Source organism: Pimephales promelas, chromosome 5 (genome assembly GCF_988280905.1).
Source record: "Pimephales promelas chromosome 5, fPimPro1.hap1.1, whole genome shotgun sequence".
Taxonomy (NCBI): Eukaryota; Metazoa; Chordata; class Actinopteri; order Cypriniformes; family Leuciscidae; genus Pimephales; species Pimephales promelas.
This window is the reverse complement of record NC_142773.1, coordinates 26,709,905-26,723,701: the sequence shown is the minus strand read 5'-3', so window position 1 is coordinate 26,723,701 and position 13,797 is coordinate 26,709,905. Positions and strand designations below refer to the sequence as shown.

At 37.3% G+C, this 13,797-nt stretch overlaps 1 protein-coding gene across 1 annotated transcript in view; it reads right to left on the bottom strand.

Annotated features, from left to right (window-relative positions):
• b4galt2 (beta-1,4-galactosyltransferase 2) overlaps positions 1–13,797 on the bottom strand; it is a 104,739-nt gene that overhangs the window by 54,866 nt on the left and 36,076 nt on the right. Inside the window, exon 3 of the mRNA XM_039688434.2 lies at positions 538–773. Within this exon, the coding sequence (XP_039544368.1) occupies positions 538–773 (236 nt within the window). The remainder of the gene's footprint in view (positions 1–537; positions 774–13,797) is intronic.

Sequence of the window (13,797 nt, the reverse complement as noted above, 5' to 3'; positions counted from 1 at the left end):
TGAAGTCCATTCATTGCTGATTCAGTTGGTTCAAGAACTGTGTAAAGTTAATCAATTATGGAAGATCAATGATAACCCAACTAAGCAAACCATCAGGTGACATAAATGGAAAGCCAGAGAAAACGGGCATAGTCAGGGGGGCAGTTCTCCTCTGGCCAAACCAAAGACTATGGTGTGATCGCTACAGACTAATGGTAGTTCTAAGGTATTTACCAGCCAGAGAAAATGTTTCAGGAAAATTCGCTTTGGGAAGTGGTTTCAAACTCCCGAACCGAACACCAAGCAAACTTATATATAATTTTGAAGTATATTGGTATATTGAAGTAAGTTGGTAAAGTTGTTTTTTCAAACTTGATGGTTGGTAAATCATTAAATTGCCAGCTTAGCCGAACTAATGCCTAGCTTAGAATTGTTAATATCCATTTTAGACCAGCTAGAAACCAAATATCATGTTTGAAAACACAGATTCTCCAACAGAGATCATATATGGATTCAGGTAAAAGCTCAAGTGTCCCTCCACCACACACACACACTAACCTGGTTGATGATATAGATCCCATAATCAGTCTTCTGTCTGCGCAGGACTGGGTGCAGGTAGTGAAGCCAGTATTTCAGGTGGTTGTCTCTGTGCCTGAATGGGATGATTATGGCCACCTTTTGTTTGGGCCGACAGTCCGGAGGAGTGTATTTCCCCCCTTCTGTCACATTAGGGTTCTCTCTCTGTACTCGCTCGAGGGTTATCTGGGAGCTGAATTCAATGAGGAGACGCCCCACTGCAGAACAGAGCAAAAAAGAGGGTCAGTGAGAACAGCATTACTTTACAGCAGAGTGAATCTGAGAATGATTAGTTAGATTATTACAATTCAATCATCACTAGCTGTCTGTCCAGCAGAGGGAGCGCAAACATTTCTTTGAGTTCCTCTTCCTTTTCATTGATCCACAGATCTTAAGTTGAGACAACCAATCAATAAAGCAGAGTAAGGCTTGATTACGCGTTCATACAAAGACTTTGCACAAGTCTTAACATTAAAAGATTTTGCGACTACACCTAGCCACAATCTAATCCCTATTTGCTGGTGAATTGATGTAATTTTTGGCCGCAGGGACTTCAACAACACTCATTAGAGAAGGAGTCTATGCCGCTACTGAATATGTATGGAGGGCCATTTTTAGGCAACAGCATGATGTTTTCTCATCTGATCATAAAAAATCATTCTGTCTAGAAAAATCTAATGCATTGCAAATCAGCTACGGTAACTGGATCAAATATGTTAATGAAGGAAAACATTAGATAACATGTCTAGATCAGACAAGAGCGTGCTAACTTTCAAGGGCGATTGAGTTCCTTCTATAAAGCAAGCCTTTTCATTATCTGTAAATCAGCTAAAGCAATGGTTCTTAAACTGTGGTCCGTGAAGGAATTTAAGTGGTCTGTGAGTTGATTAATAACTGGGGCAAAAAAAAAAAAAAAAAAAAAAAGCTTAATTAACAAAATAATTAGACTTGGCAAGAAGCAATAAATTATTTTTAACACTGAACTGAATCATTAAATCAGCTAATAGCAATGAATTAACAAATTGTGTTAACAATAAATTGTTGTTTCACTTTAGTTGTACAAAACTTGTGAAATATAAGCGAAGATTGGTCTAGGTGCATTTAGGTGCATTATCTAAAAGTAGAAGTCTAATTTTAATAAAATAAGAAAACAGCAGGAAAATTCTGGAATGTTAGTTCACAGTGCATTAACTTATGTTAACAAATACAACTTCTGATTTTACAAACACATTAGTAAATGTTGAGATTGACATTATCTAAGAATATTAGAAGCATTGTTCATTGATATTGTTCATGTTAACTATTGTAAAGTGTTTATTTTGACATTTAGATTATCTTTCCAGTCATCTAATGTTCACTAAGGTCACTGAGCTCACAAGACTTATTTGTAAAAAAAAAAAAATGTAATATCACTGTTAAATGTAATCTTTGGTATATCTCAAAATGGATATCCATTTTTTAAACTGAACATCATAATGATGTGTTGCTTCTCTTTTGAAGCACTTTTTTTTAGTAATTTATTTAAACAAAACATTACCATATGCTGTTAATGAGCCATCATTTTACAACAATTTGTTGGTATTTTGAATAGAAATTAATACTTTTGCTCAGCAATGATGCATTAAATTGATCCAAGGTGACAGTAAACAGATTTATAAATGTCACAAACGATTTCTAAGATTTTAAATAATTCTGTTTTGTTTATGTATTTTTTACAGTATTTTGAACAAATAATTGCAACCTAGGTGAGCACTAGAAAGGTAAAAAAAAACAATACTTTTAAACAATACTGTCCAACAACATGTTTTTTTTTTTTTTTTTTACAGTGTAAAATCTAAAGTAGACATAGGTCACAGACAGTGATAATAAAATATTAAACATCAGGCACCTCTGCGAAATCTGACCCATCGACACCTGGAGCCTTATGAAGCTTACAGAAATTGAGCTGACCTTGGCAGCAGCAATATCACATCACATTAGATGTGAAGAACAGCAGTTTTGTGTAAACATCTCACAGGCTGCTCATCTATTTTGGGAGGCATTGGACAGGTCCGGTTAAAAATACATTTAATGTTGATAGTATGCGAGGGCTATTGGTGCACCTGTGCTCGTTTCCCTATCAGCCACATCATTAAAATAATCTGCAGCAGCAGGCCTGCAGGGATGTGGATGTAATTGAGACTGGAGATAAAGGTACTTGTCCTTAAAAGACCTTCTGAATGCAAAATCGGTGTTTGTATCTTTAGCATCATTCAATCAGCTTCGTTGACCGTGACAATTTCATATTCAAATGTTTATAATAACCCATCAGCGTGTGTTGTATTATCCTCATCCTGTACTCAGTCAGATTGTTTCCATAAATAAGCTATAATTGGCCACTCCTTATGGACAGAGAGAGAGAGAGATAGAATGAAAGAAAAAAATGTTGTTGTGTCCACTTCTTTTGAGACGCAGCATCCACCAACCTAATTACAAGCTCCTTCTTTCAATAAATCCAGTGCGTGCCGTCACCGTGTGCCGCATCTCTCCAAAGGTCCCTTTGAAGTGATCTCTACAAGGGCTCATTGGATCCAGCTACTTAATTAACGGCGTTATATGAGTCAGGCAAGCAGTCAAGAGTTAGCGTGGAAGGCAATAGAGAGAAAGTGGTCTAGAGAGATGAATACCTTGCAATCTGAACACCTGCAATAGCTGGCTGGCTGCTCACGTACAGTGTTCCATCCACTCTGATCGCAAATGACCGAGGCCATTGATAAGATTGGAGGAGGTAACCATTTGCCTCCGGTTCTTCCGCCGCCTCGTCATGACATGTTTAGTGTGCAGCCTAATCTTAGCTTCAGTCAATACATCCAAAGACTGTCTGATGAATACTACAATGAAGAGAGCAGTGGTATTCATCACTTTCAATCTCACTGACTGGCTACTATGTTATGGGACTTACCGTGATTAGCACTATTGCTGAAATAATGTAAATATAATATGTATTATGTTATATTTAAATATGAATATATAATTCAATATAATAAATTAATTATTATACCATGGTCTGGGTGAATACTCGATTCTGATTGGCTGCAGGGTGTCCGTTAAAAAGTAATAGAGGACACCTAGTAAAGTAGTTCTGGTGAAACTGCCTGTTTACCATTCGAAATGAATAAATAAATGCGCTGCCCACAACAGCTGTGAGTAACCATAGCAACAGGCAGTCAAAGTATCCGTTAACAATTTGCTCTATCAAAACAACATCTAACGTTAGTTAGATATTCCATAGCCTACTAATACAACAATGAGCGACTTCGTTATTTCTTTTAACATTTATGGAGAATATGACAACTTTGACGACTGGGATGCTGCTGAAGAAAGAAAAAATGTAAATAAAACGGAGAAACGTCGCAAAGAAAATTACACCACTGCTGCTCTGAATGAGACCCTGCGGGAGTTTTACGCAGCAGTCTAGACAACCAAGTCAGGAGGAGAGTACAGCGTTTCAAGCCTAAGAAGCCTGTTTGATTAATTGTTTTGCTGTATGTGTAATTAAAAAAAATAATAACTATGCCTACCTTTGTGTTTCATGAAAAAAAAAAATGCATTTTTGAACCTGAAGGGTTCTACAAGCTGAGCGGACTATAAATATCTCCGGTTGCTAAATAAACCATGCGAGTTATTATTTGTAAAAACTTGATTTAGCCTAATTAAAATATAAACTAGCAGCTAATGTTTAAAAAATGTTTTATTTGGCAAGTGACCATGGTATAAGCGGGTTAATGCCCTTCGTTAACCCTTACGTAATATATATATATATATATGTGTGTGTGTGTGTGTGTGTATATTACTAATTAATTTATTATATTGAATTATAGTAAAAGTCCCTTTAAGGCAGGCCTTGATGCCAAGCAGGGTAATGCTGTTTTCTCTAGGTTTGGGAATTGGGAAAAACTGAATTATTAAAATATAAATGTTCACACACACAGGTCTTCAGTTTTTCCCAATTCCCAAACCTAGAGAAAACAGCATTACCCTGTTTGGCATCAAGGCCTGCCATAAAGGGACTTTTACTAAGTGCATCCAACATGTCATTATATAACATCAGGCATGCCACCAGGGGGGATGAGCCCATGAAACTGTAATATAATGTTCCGTAGGTGTCTCAAAGCACAAAAGGTTTATTACCTGGATCTCTTGGCCACACACACTTGCTTATTGGCTTACTCGCTCTAATTCTCTCTCTATCCCCATCCCACTTTCTTCTGACCCCTGCAGAGGTCTAGCATGGCTCTCAGGCCAACAGCCAACAAAGTTACGCAACATCACCACAAATAATAATGTAGGCAGCTGCTGGAGCACAGGAGAAAGGGAGAGAGAGGGAAAAAAGAAAGGAGAAAAACATACTGTACTGTAGAGAGAAAGGGAGAATTAGAAACGAATCCTGTCAAAAGCATAACCACTTCACCACCACACAAATGTCACCCACTGGGTTATTGTTGGGGGGAAGGTCTCGCCTTTCCAGTTCAGATAGGACATTTGTAGTATCTGTAAAATCTAGTTAACTTAAACTGGACTCAAGCTCAATCCAATTATTTCTCTTTCCTTTGACACTTGCTGTAATGCTCAAATCCAAACAGTGAGAGCATCCTCTATCCGGCTTTAACTTTAACACAGGGCTCATTCTGAAACTGTATGACTTCCTTTCTTCTGCAGAACACAAAAGAAAATGCATTCTCCACACAATGAAAGATACTGAGTCCAGTGTTGTTTTGCAACCCACTGACTTTTGTTGTATGGACGAAAACAGTTTTTTTTTTTTTTTTTAAAGATCTTCCTTTGTGTTTGGCAGAGGAAATATATTTATGCAGGTTTGGAAAAACAAGATTGGAGTTTGTGATTAAAGAGGTTTTTGGTGAACCATCACCTCAAATACACAAAGTGAAACAAAATGAACTTTTTAAAAGAAAAGTACCATCCTATAATTAGCTTAATTAGCAATCAGCCATATTGTATTCTGGAAGTGAAAGTAGGGAGATTACAAGATAAAATTACATTTCCTTAAGAAAGGATGAAAAGTGTGCTTAGTCACAGCAAATGTTTTTTTAAGAAACCCTGGGTCAATCAACTCATTCCCATAGCTGTCTCCAGCCTTGGTGATGGAGTGTTGGCAGCCCGGTGAACTACACAGCAGAACCACGTGGCTGTAAGTGACCACTGAAGCAGAAGAGGGAGAGAGGAAGAGGAAGAGGAAAAGATGAACAGATGGAGGAGTCACTGAACATAACACTGCACGCTGAGAGCCATGAGAAGTAAAGCAGTAGAGGGAATGATGGTGGGGAGGAGAGAGAGAGAGAGAGAGAGTGGGAGGACAGAACTGGAGGCGAACAATCGGAGAGCCAAAAAAGAGAGAATGACAGAGAAATGGGCTGAGGGAACATGACTAAGGGGGTGTGGGCAGGAGGAGAGAGCAGTAATGAATGTCTCTAAATTTTGAGATGGCACTAGGGCTAGGAGATATATTGAATATTTTGCCATATATTCAAGTAAGTAAGTAAACTTTATTTGTATAGCACCTTTCACAGATAAAATCACAAAGTGCTTTACATGTAGCAAAGTAGCAATTTGAACAGTTAAAAAAAATATACAAATCATACAACATAATAGCTCAGTCAACTGAAAGATTGTCTGAATAGAAGTGTACTCAGCTGATATTTAAAATAATCAACACAATCAGCCACACGCAACGACAAGGGCAGGGCATTCCACAGTTTGGGAGCAACTGCCTGAAAAGAGTGGTCTCCTCGAGTTTTAAGGCGGGTTTTGGCAACCATCCAGAGATTTTGACCTGAGTGCGAAAGGAAGAGTAAGGGGTCAACATGTCCACAATATATTTAGGGGTCTGTCCATGTAGTGCTCTAAAAGTTAAAACTTATATTTCATAGTCGATTCTAAATTTTACTGGAAGCCAGTGGAGATTAAATAAGATTGGAGTAATGTAATCATATTCATTATAAACATATTCATTTAACAAAAACCTTTAAATAAAAAAATAAATAAAATAAAATAAAAAAATCTTTCACAATTCTTTAAATTGGATCCCTGCAACTCAACCCTCAAAACAAGTCAAAAAGCCTGTTCACACCAAAGACGATCCTTATAACAACTACTAAGGCTGGGAATCTTTAGGCACCCCACGATCCGATATGATTCTAATTTTCTTATTGATTCATTCATTTACTGACTTGAAAATATGGAAATCTTTTTTATGTATTTAATTACATACTGTATACAATTATAAGTATTTTTTTAAAAAATAAAAAAAAATTATAAAAACAAAAATTGTTTGTTAAGAATTTTAAATAATAAAGAGGAACAAAGAAAATACAAGCCATAAACAAAGAGTGCTTTCTTAACTGTCACCGTCCCACAGGTGGGACGTGTGCCATTATATTTTTAAAACAATAGTAAAAACCTAAAGTAATATTGAAAAACTATATATAATTTGAAAGCTTACAATCTCTAGTTCCCATATTTGGTGACCGATTCACAAAATAAATTACAGAGGGGCCATTATTTATCAATTTGCAACAAGAATATTTTCATACTCCAAGGCGTGTTCAGACCTTTATTTTGAAATAGCAATGAACATGAAAAATCATGAAAAAATGGTAGAAACCTCAGTTTTAAAACTTCCAGTTTTAAAGTAGCCCAGGTTTTGAAAATATATATTTTATATAAAATATAAATAATATTTTTTTTTTACATTGTACATTTCCATAAACTCAAATGTCAATAACTTTTTTCTGTTTCACTTTCTTAATTTATTTCACTATAAAAATCCTCCAAATGTCTTCTTTAAAACAATATTCTTGCGTCTATATTCCATTTACTGTCCTTAGATTATTACGATGACATCATAGACAGCCAACATTAGCTGTATTCACACTAATACACAGATTTTGAAATAAGGTCTTTGTCCTGTCTGTTTAATCCCTTAAGACATTAATTCCCTTTACATTAATTTCACATCATAAAAGCATTTTGAGGTGCACGTAGATTTAACACATTGAGTCGGACATAAATCATGCACAAAGTGCATGTGAGCATTTGAAATTAAAAGCAGCCTTCTGTCAGTGAATGTCCACTCCCCACTGTATTCATAACATAAATGATGCCTTTGTAGAGTACAGTATTTGTAAGGAAAATACAGACAAGCGAGGCCACACACTGCAAGCATAACATCAAGCACAGCACATATCCATTGCAATAAAGCCTGCAATGTCCTTGTAATTCATTTCAACCTTCCCAAGTTGTATGTAAGATTATTTTATGAAAGGTTTGAGTGGTGTGTGTGAGGAATTAGAAGCAGGCAGAATAAGGTTGTTTCTAAAGCACATACGGAGTTAGATTCGTTGGAGAGAGAACCGCAATGCATCGGTGCAGCAATTTTTTCTCCCACTCCCAACTACTACCATAAAAGTTTTAATAATCATTCTAATTCAGTCCTTGCCACACAACTATAACAACGACAGAGAGGAACGATAACTTTGGAATCACAATTGACAGCCAACCATAACCTGACTTTAAAGAGCTCGAGCCTTTAAAGTGGCAGATGACAGAACTGCAACATATGCTTATAACAACCAGAACATTTCCAGAGGCTAATACAAATAAAAAAAGTTATGATCATCTTTATAGTATCGTTCTTGGTGTGAACGGGCCTTTCAAATTTCAAGTCACATTTTTGCACTCAGATCTGAGTTAAATCCTGTCATTGAATTTAGATGACCCTCAATGCAGTGGGAAATAACAGCCAGTGTCGTCCTTTACAGATCACCGGAGAATATCGGCGCACGCACCCTTTTGTAATGTTACTCGTTTGATTCAATCACCACGTATTTGAACTCTGCTCTCCTCTCTCTGACCATCACAATTTAAAATTTCACACAGAGCAGGACAATATGGCCTCCAAATTCCTCTATCGCCTCGGGACTCAATAATTCATCATCTCTGCTCTCAGCAGCAGATCAACACTGTCCATGGAGCTCTAGAGTTACATCCTGCTCAATAACACATTGTTTAGTGCAGCACAACTTCAAAGGTGAAGACCGGGGTGAGGAGATAACCTTTCACAGAGGGTATGGTTCACCCTCTGCTACTTCATTCGGCATGTGCCAACTTAAATGAACTGATCCTCGAATGTGCCCTGCACCCTATTGGCATTTCACAGAGCGACTTGGTGACTCACTGACAGATACTAGAGCCCTTTGATGGAGCAGCCCCATCAGTGCTGGTGTCAGGCAGACACCGGAGAACGTGATGAATGCTCCAGTAGCATGCTACACTGCAACCGGGACACGGTATCAAGTCAAAGCAGGTGCTTATAAATGATAGCTTCAAATATTGCTGTGCTAATAGGTATGCTAAATAACTGCTTAGTGGCACTGAGGTTCACTGACAACAGGGAGATTACCCATAAAGCAGATGAAAGGTGATTTTGATAGGATCTCTCTTATCAAAACAAACAACATACAGTACTAGAACATCTGACATTTTGGAATCGCATACTGTTCATGTTGGACACTATGATAACGTCTGAAAAATGGGGGCATGTTTAGCTGCTTGAGTGTAACCCTAATTCCTGATTACTGTTTTGATGCTGTTTAACATCAACAACACCCCTTTTAAAAAAGTCTTTGTTTAGGAGTTATATAAGCCATGCACACAACAGACCAACTACGACATTAATCTAAAAATAAAACTTTGATTTGAAGCAAAAAGCTATTTAAAAATATGACAAAAAGACAAAGGTGCAAGACCAAGTACTTGCAGCTTTAAAGGAGAACTCCGACGCAAAATGAACCTTTGGTCTAATAAAACATCGGTACCTAGTCAACCGTTCTCTGAGATTTGTTTTCATGATAATCTAATGTAAAAAGTTTTATCTCTAAAAACTTTTTAGCGTATAACGCTAGTAATGGGGGCATTTACTAAGTAAAAAGAAATTGCTAGTTTATACCACTAACAAGGCTCAAAACAGCCCCACACTAACACAGTAACATAATGAGGCTCCATACATGTAAAACGAAGCATTGAGAACTTTATAAGTGTACAGAGCATTTAATAAGAAGATACGTTATAAAGACAGTTCACTTCATGTATACGGACAGGAGCCATCTTGGGAAAACAGTCACGACAAGTCGAACCACGAACGACGTGCCCAAGTGAGCTGAACTGTGTGAACGGCGTTCGTGGTTCGACTTTTCCAAAGATGGCTCCTGTCTGTATACATGAAGTGAACTGTCTTTATAACAGATCTTCTTATTAAAGTCGAACTGTGACCTTAGAATCGAAAATGTAATCGAATTTGGACTTCTCTGTGCATGCTCTTTGAGGAGGACTCCATATACCTCCATTATATGACTGACAGACACGAACGGTTTGACCTAAAAATATCAAAATTGAAAATACTGTGGAAACAAAGACACCTACATCTTGGATGCCCTTGAGGTAAGCTAAAACATATCAAAAATTAATTTCAAAGTGAACTCTCCCTTTAATATAACAGTATTAATAGTGCTAATATTACTTGTGCTTATTATCTTGTTGCTTGGCTGATTGTTTTGTACACTGGGATGGACTATATTCTATAGAAAGATTTCACGTAATAAAATACAGCTAATATTATAAAATATTTTTTACTCAAATTTCCTTAATTTCACGTCGGCAATAAAAATTTTGAATCAAATTAAAATCAATGGCTGATTGATTAAAAAACACACTCGCTATTTCATAGCAATATAATAATAGCAATACATATTTTAATATAGAAAGACCTGTTTTTTTTAGCAATATCAGATTTATATTCGCTTTGCGGAGACACATTTATGCAGCCAAGAATACAAGGAACAGTTGGGCGACAGAACAGTTGTTCCTCTTTCTGGAACAAAATGGCGTAGCTATTCGATCAGTAAAAAAATGCAAAAAGAGACCAGCTGTAAACAGGCCCAATATTATCCCTTATAAAATAGTGTTCTACAGCCATTTCTCACAGAAGCAGCCATAAAGCTTCAGTCGATCTCACTTACCACCAGGACTTTTTCTGTAATGAAAAGGTGCCATATACGCTGTCTTCTCTAAGTGAATCATAAGACACTTCATGTACACCACATCTTTTGTGCATTACACAAAACCATTTTCAGATCCTGCCAATCCTCTCACATAGTGTGGGTCCACTCAGCAAAATTTCAATAGAGTGTACAATAGATAAGAGCAAAAACAATGACTATACACAGAGTTCACCAAGCTCTAGTATCTCACTGGCATCTGAAAACATTGAAAGATGGCTGAAGCCATTAATGATGACTCATTCCCATTTCCTGTTGTCCTGACAAAAGATCGTGTGGCAAAAGAGACAACATCCTGCAATTCTAATTAAAAAATGTAAGGTTCTTATTTTAGGAGCTCGCTACGAATTCAATCTCACCACAAAGAGACATAAAAAAAATATAGCTCTAGTAAGATGCATGAAGAATTCGGAACAGCAATTTCTGTCAAAAATAAACATAATCATATAACTCTGACTCTGTAAATGAACTGTATAAGGTGAAAAAACTGCAGCAACATCACATTGGGCTTTAATTCTGACAGTGTTTGTAATTGGTCACTGTGATTTTGCCACGTAAGACATGGCACTGGATCAAAATTACTGTCCCAATATGTAGTCCTTGCCCAATCCCTACCCCTAAACCTAACCCTACCCATAACTTTTCCCTAAATTCAGAGGGTAATGAAAGGTGAATGACACTGATGTGTAAGTACTTCACCCTGGTTTTAAGCCTAAACTTGACATAAACTGTAAACTTGTCACTCAAATCTGATTGGTTGATTGGAAAGTTGATCCAGGATCAACAACGATGTTGATCCAGGAACATGTGGCACTTGGTGAAATCACGTTCACCGTTTGGGCCTGCATAAGCAGTGCATTTATGCATGCAGTGTGAAATTGTAACCTGCTTTTAACGGCGGCGAACTAAATATGCACTACTTCCGTCTGCAGTGTAAAACAGGCCTAATGAATTAAAATAAAAAAAGAGAGCAAATTAAATATTACCATACATCTGTCATATAGAAATTAAGTCATGCAGGTTTGGAACTAGATGAGAGAGTAAAGAAAGATTGTTTTAATTTTTGGGAGAACTAAGACAACAACAACAACAAAAAGAAAAGAATGGCTGTCCAAAACCATAGTGGACGTTATTGAGTGCACTTATTTAATCCCACAAACTGATGTACGCTCAACAGCTAGAAAATACCCATAATGCACTGTAATAGCAAATGAACTTCCACGTCTCGCCAGAAAATGCTTAAACATCATCCATCCAACCATTTTCCTAACCGCTGGTCTATTGTGGCTACATCGTAATAACACCCAGGTATAAATAATTCCTTTTTACTTGATTATGAAATTGCTTAATTAAAATGATTACAGCAAGCTCAAACTATGCAAAAACGGCAGCCCTTTTGGCACACTCAGTGTCCGAATTCACTCACTCTTTTTCATTCACTCCTTCAAGTGGACTATATTACTGAAGTAATATAGGGAATAGGGTCGATTTTGAACAAAGGGCTTGATAATTACAGACAACATGAGTTGAGCATGGCTGGAGCCGAACACTGCAAGAAGGTAAATCTCCAGGAACAGGATTGCCTACTGGTTATCTCCAGTTGAAGATTCCAGTAGTGTTCAGAAAGGTACAAAAAGATTACCTACTGTAGCAGTAAAACAAAAGGTCGAACTAGTGCTGGATGTCAGGTGCATTCTGGGAATCTCTGGAAATGATTTCCCCAGTGTTTGCAGGAGTTTTCATATTTGTATCCTGCTCGACCCAGGCAACCGGATTCCATCTTCCTCACTGCCCATGTAACAGATTTGACTTCCAAACGGGCTAGAGCCCTGGCAACAAAAGGGCCAGCTGAGAGAGACTGAGCAAAGACAGAAAGGATCCTTTTGTTTGGGGCTCCCAGCTGCCATCATCCACAGTCAAACCGGGCCTTTCATGTGAAACCACAGAAGCTGAGCCAACCAGAGGGGAAGGCAATCTCACACCACTACCTCCATAGGTAATGAGCAGGAGCCGGAAGCGCCACCCTAGAACTGGGCACACGCACTTCTGCCAAGCCCTTCTAAAGGATGACATGAAACCAGGCCTATCAATAAAAGAACTAAAGTCTGCTCTGCTCTCAGAGAAGCAAAGTAATGTCTAGAAATAGAAAAAAATCAACCACGGCTATTACCTCAAACGATTTTGGTAACACATTCTGGACTATGTTTAGATAGTTTAGCCATATGAAACAATTTATCTTTATTCTTGCAATCTTTCTTCATAATGTTCTATTCCAGTACAGAAGCAAACTACTGTGAAATTGTGCTGTTTCCTCTCGCTGCTTTTGAAACACCTTTCAAAACACCAATCCCTTTTCACTTTATACTTCAAGGCCAAATGTAAAAAAAAAAAAAAATGCAGTGTTTCCTTCAGGATTTTGCTTTTGCAGAGAGGGCACAAATTCACTGAGAGTATTGCATCTTTTGATCTGTAAGATTCACAATGTTCTATTCTTTCTTATATTTTTTTGTTCATCAAGGATGAATTCAATTAATCAAAAGTGACAATTATGTTACAAAATATTTCAAAACAAATGTATCAGTATTATAGGACAACCTTAATGACAATTCTAAATCAGTTATTGGTCACATACCGACTCAGACACTACAGCTTATACTACGGGGCTGTTGAATGCTTGAATCTGATCCCTAGGGGTGCAATTATTTTTAGGGAAACACACGGCTAAAGAAGTTCCAAGTAGGTCTTTACCGCATTACAGCTTTATATCAGTTTTCCAAATGAAATTGGTTATTTTAAAGGTCCTTGCAGCCAACAACAGCAAAAGTAGAAACTTACAGTGAGAAAGACGCAGCTGCCGAAAACTGTTGAGAGACAGACTCAGGTAATCCATATCTCTCTCTCTCCCTCTCTCCCTCTCTCTCTCTCTCTAATAACTGAATTAATAACTGCATAGTTTGCTATCAATGGTTCAAGTCTCAGATCTAAACTTTTGTTTTGGAATTAGAAACGGAGGCTTGGGATTAGATGCATAAGAAATTAGTCCTTTTAAAACATCACTTTTTAAAACATTTAAAGTCCCTGTAAAGTCAATTCAAAGTTCTAAACACATTATAAATGTTACATCTGTATT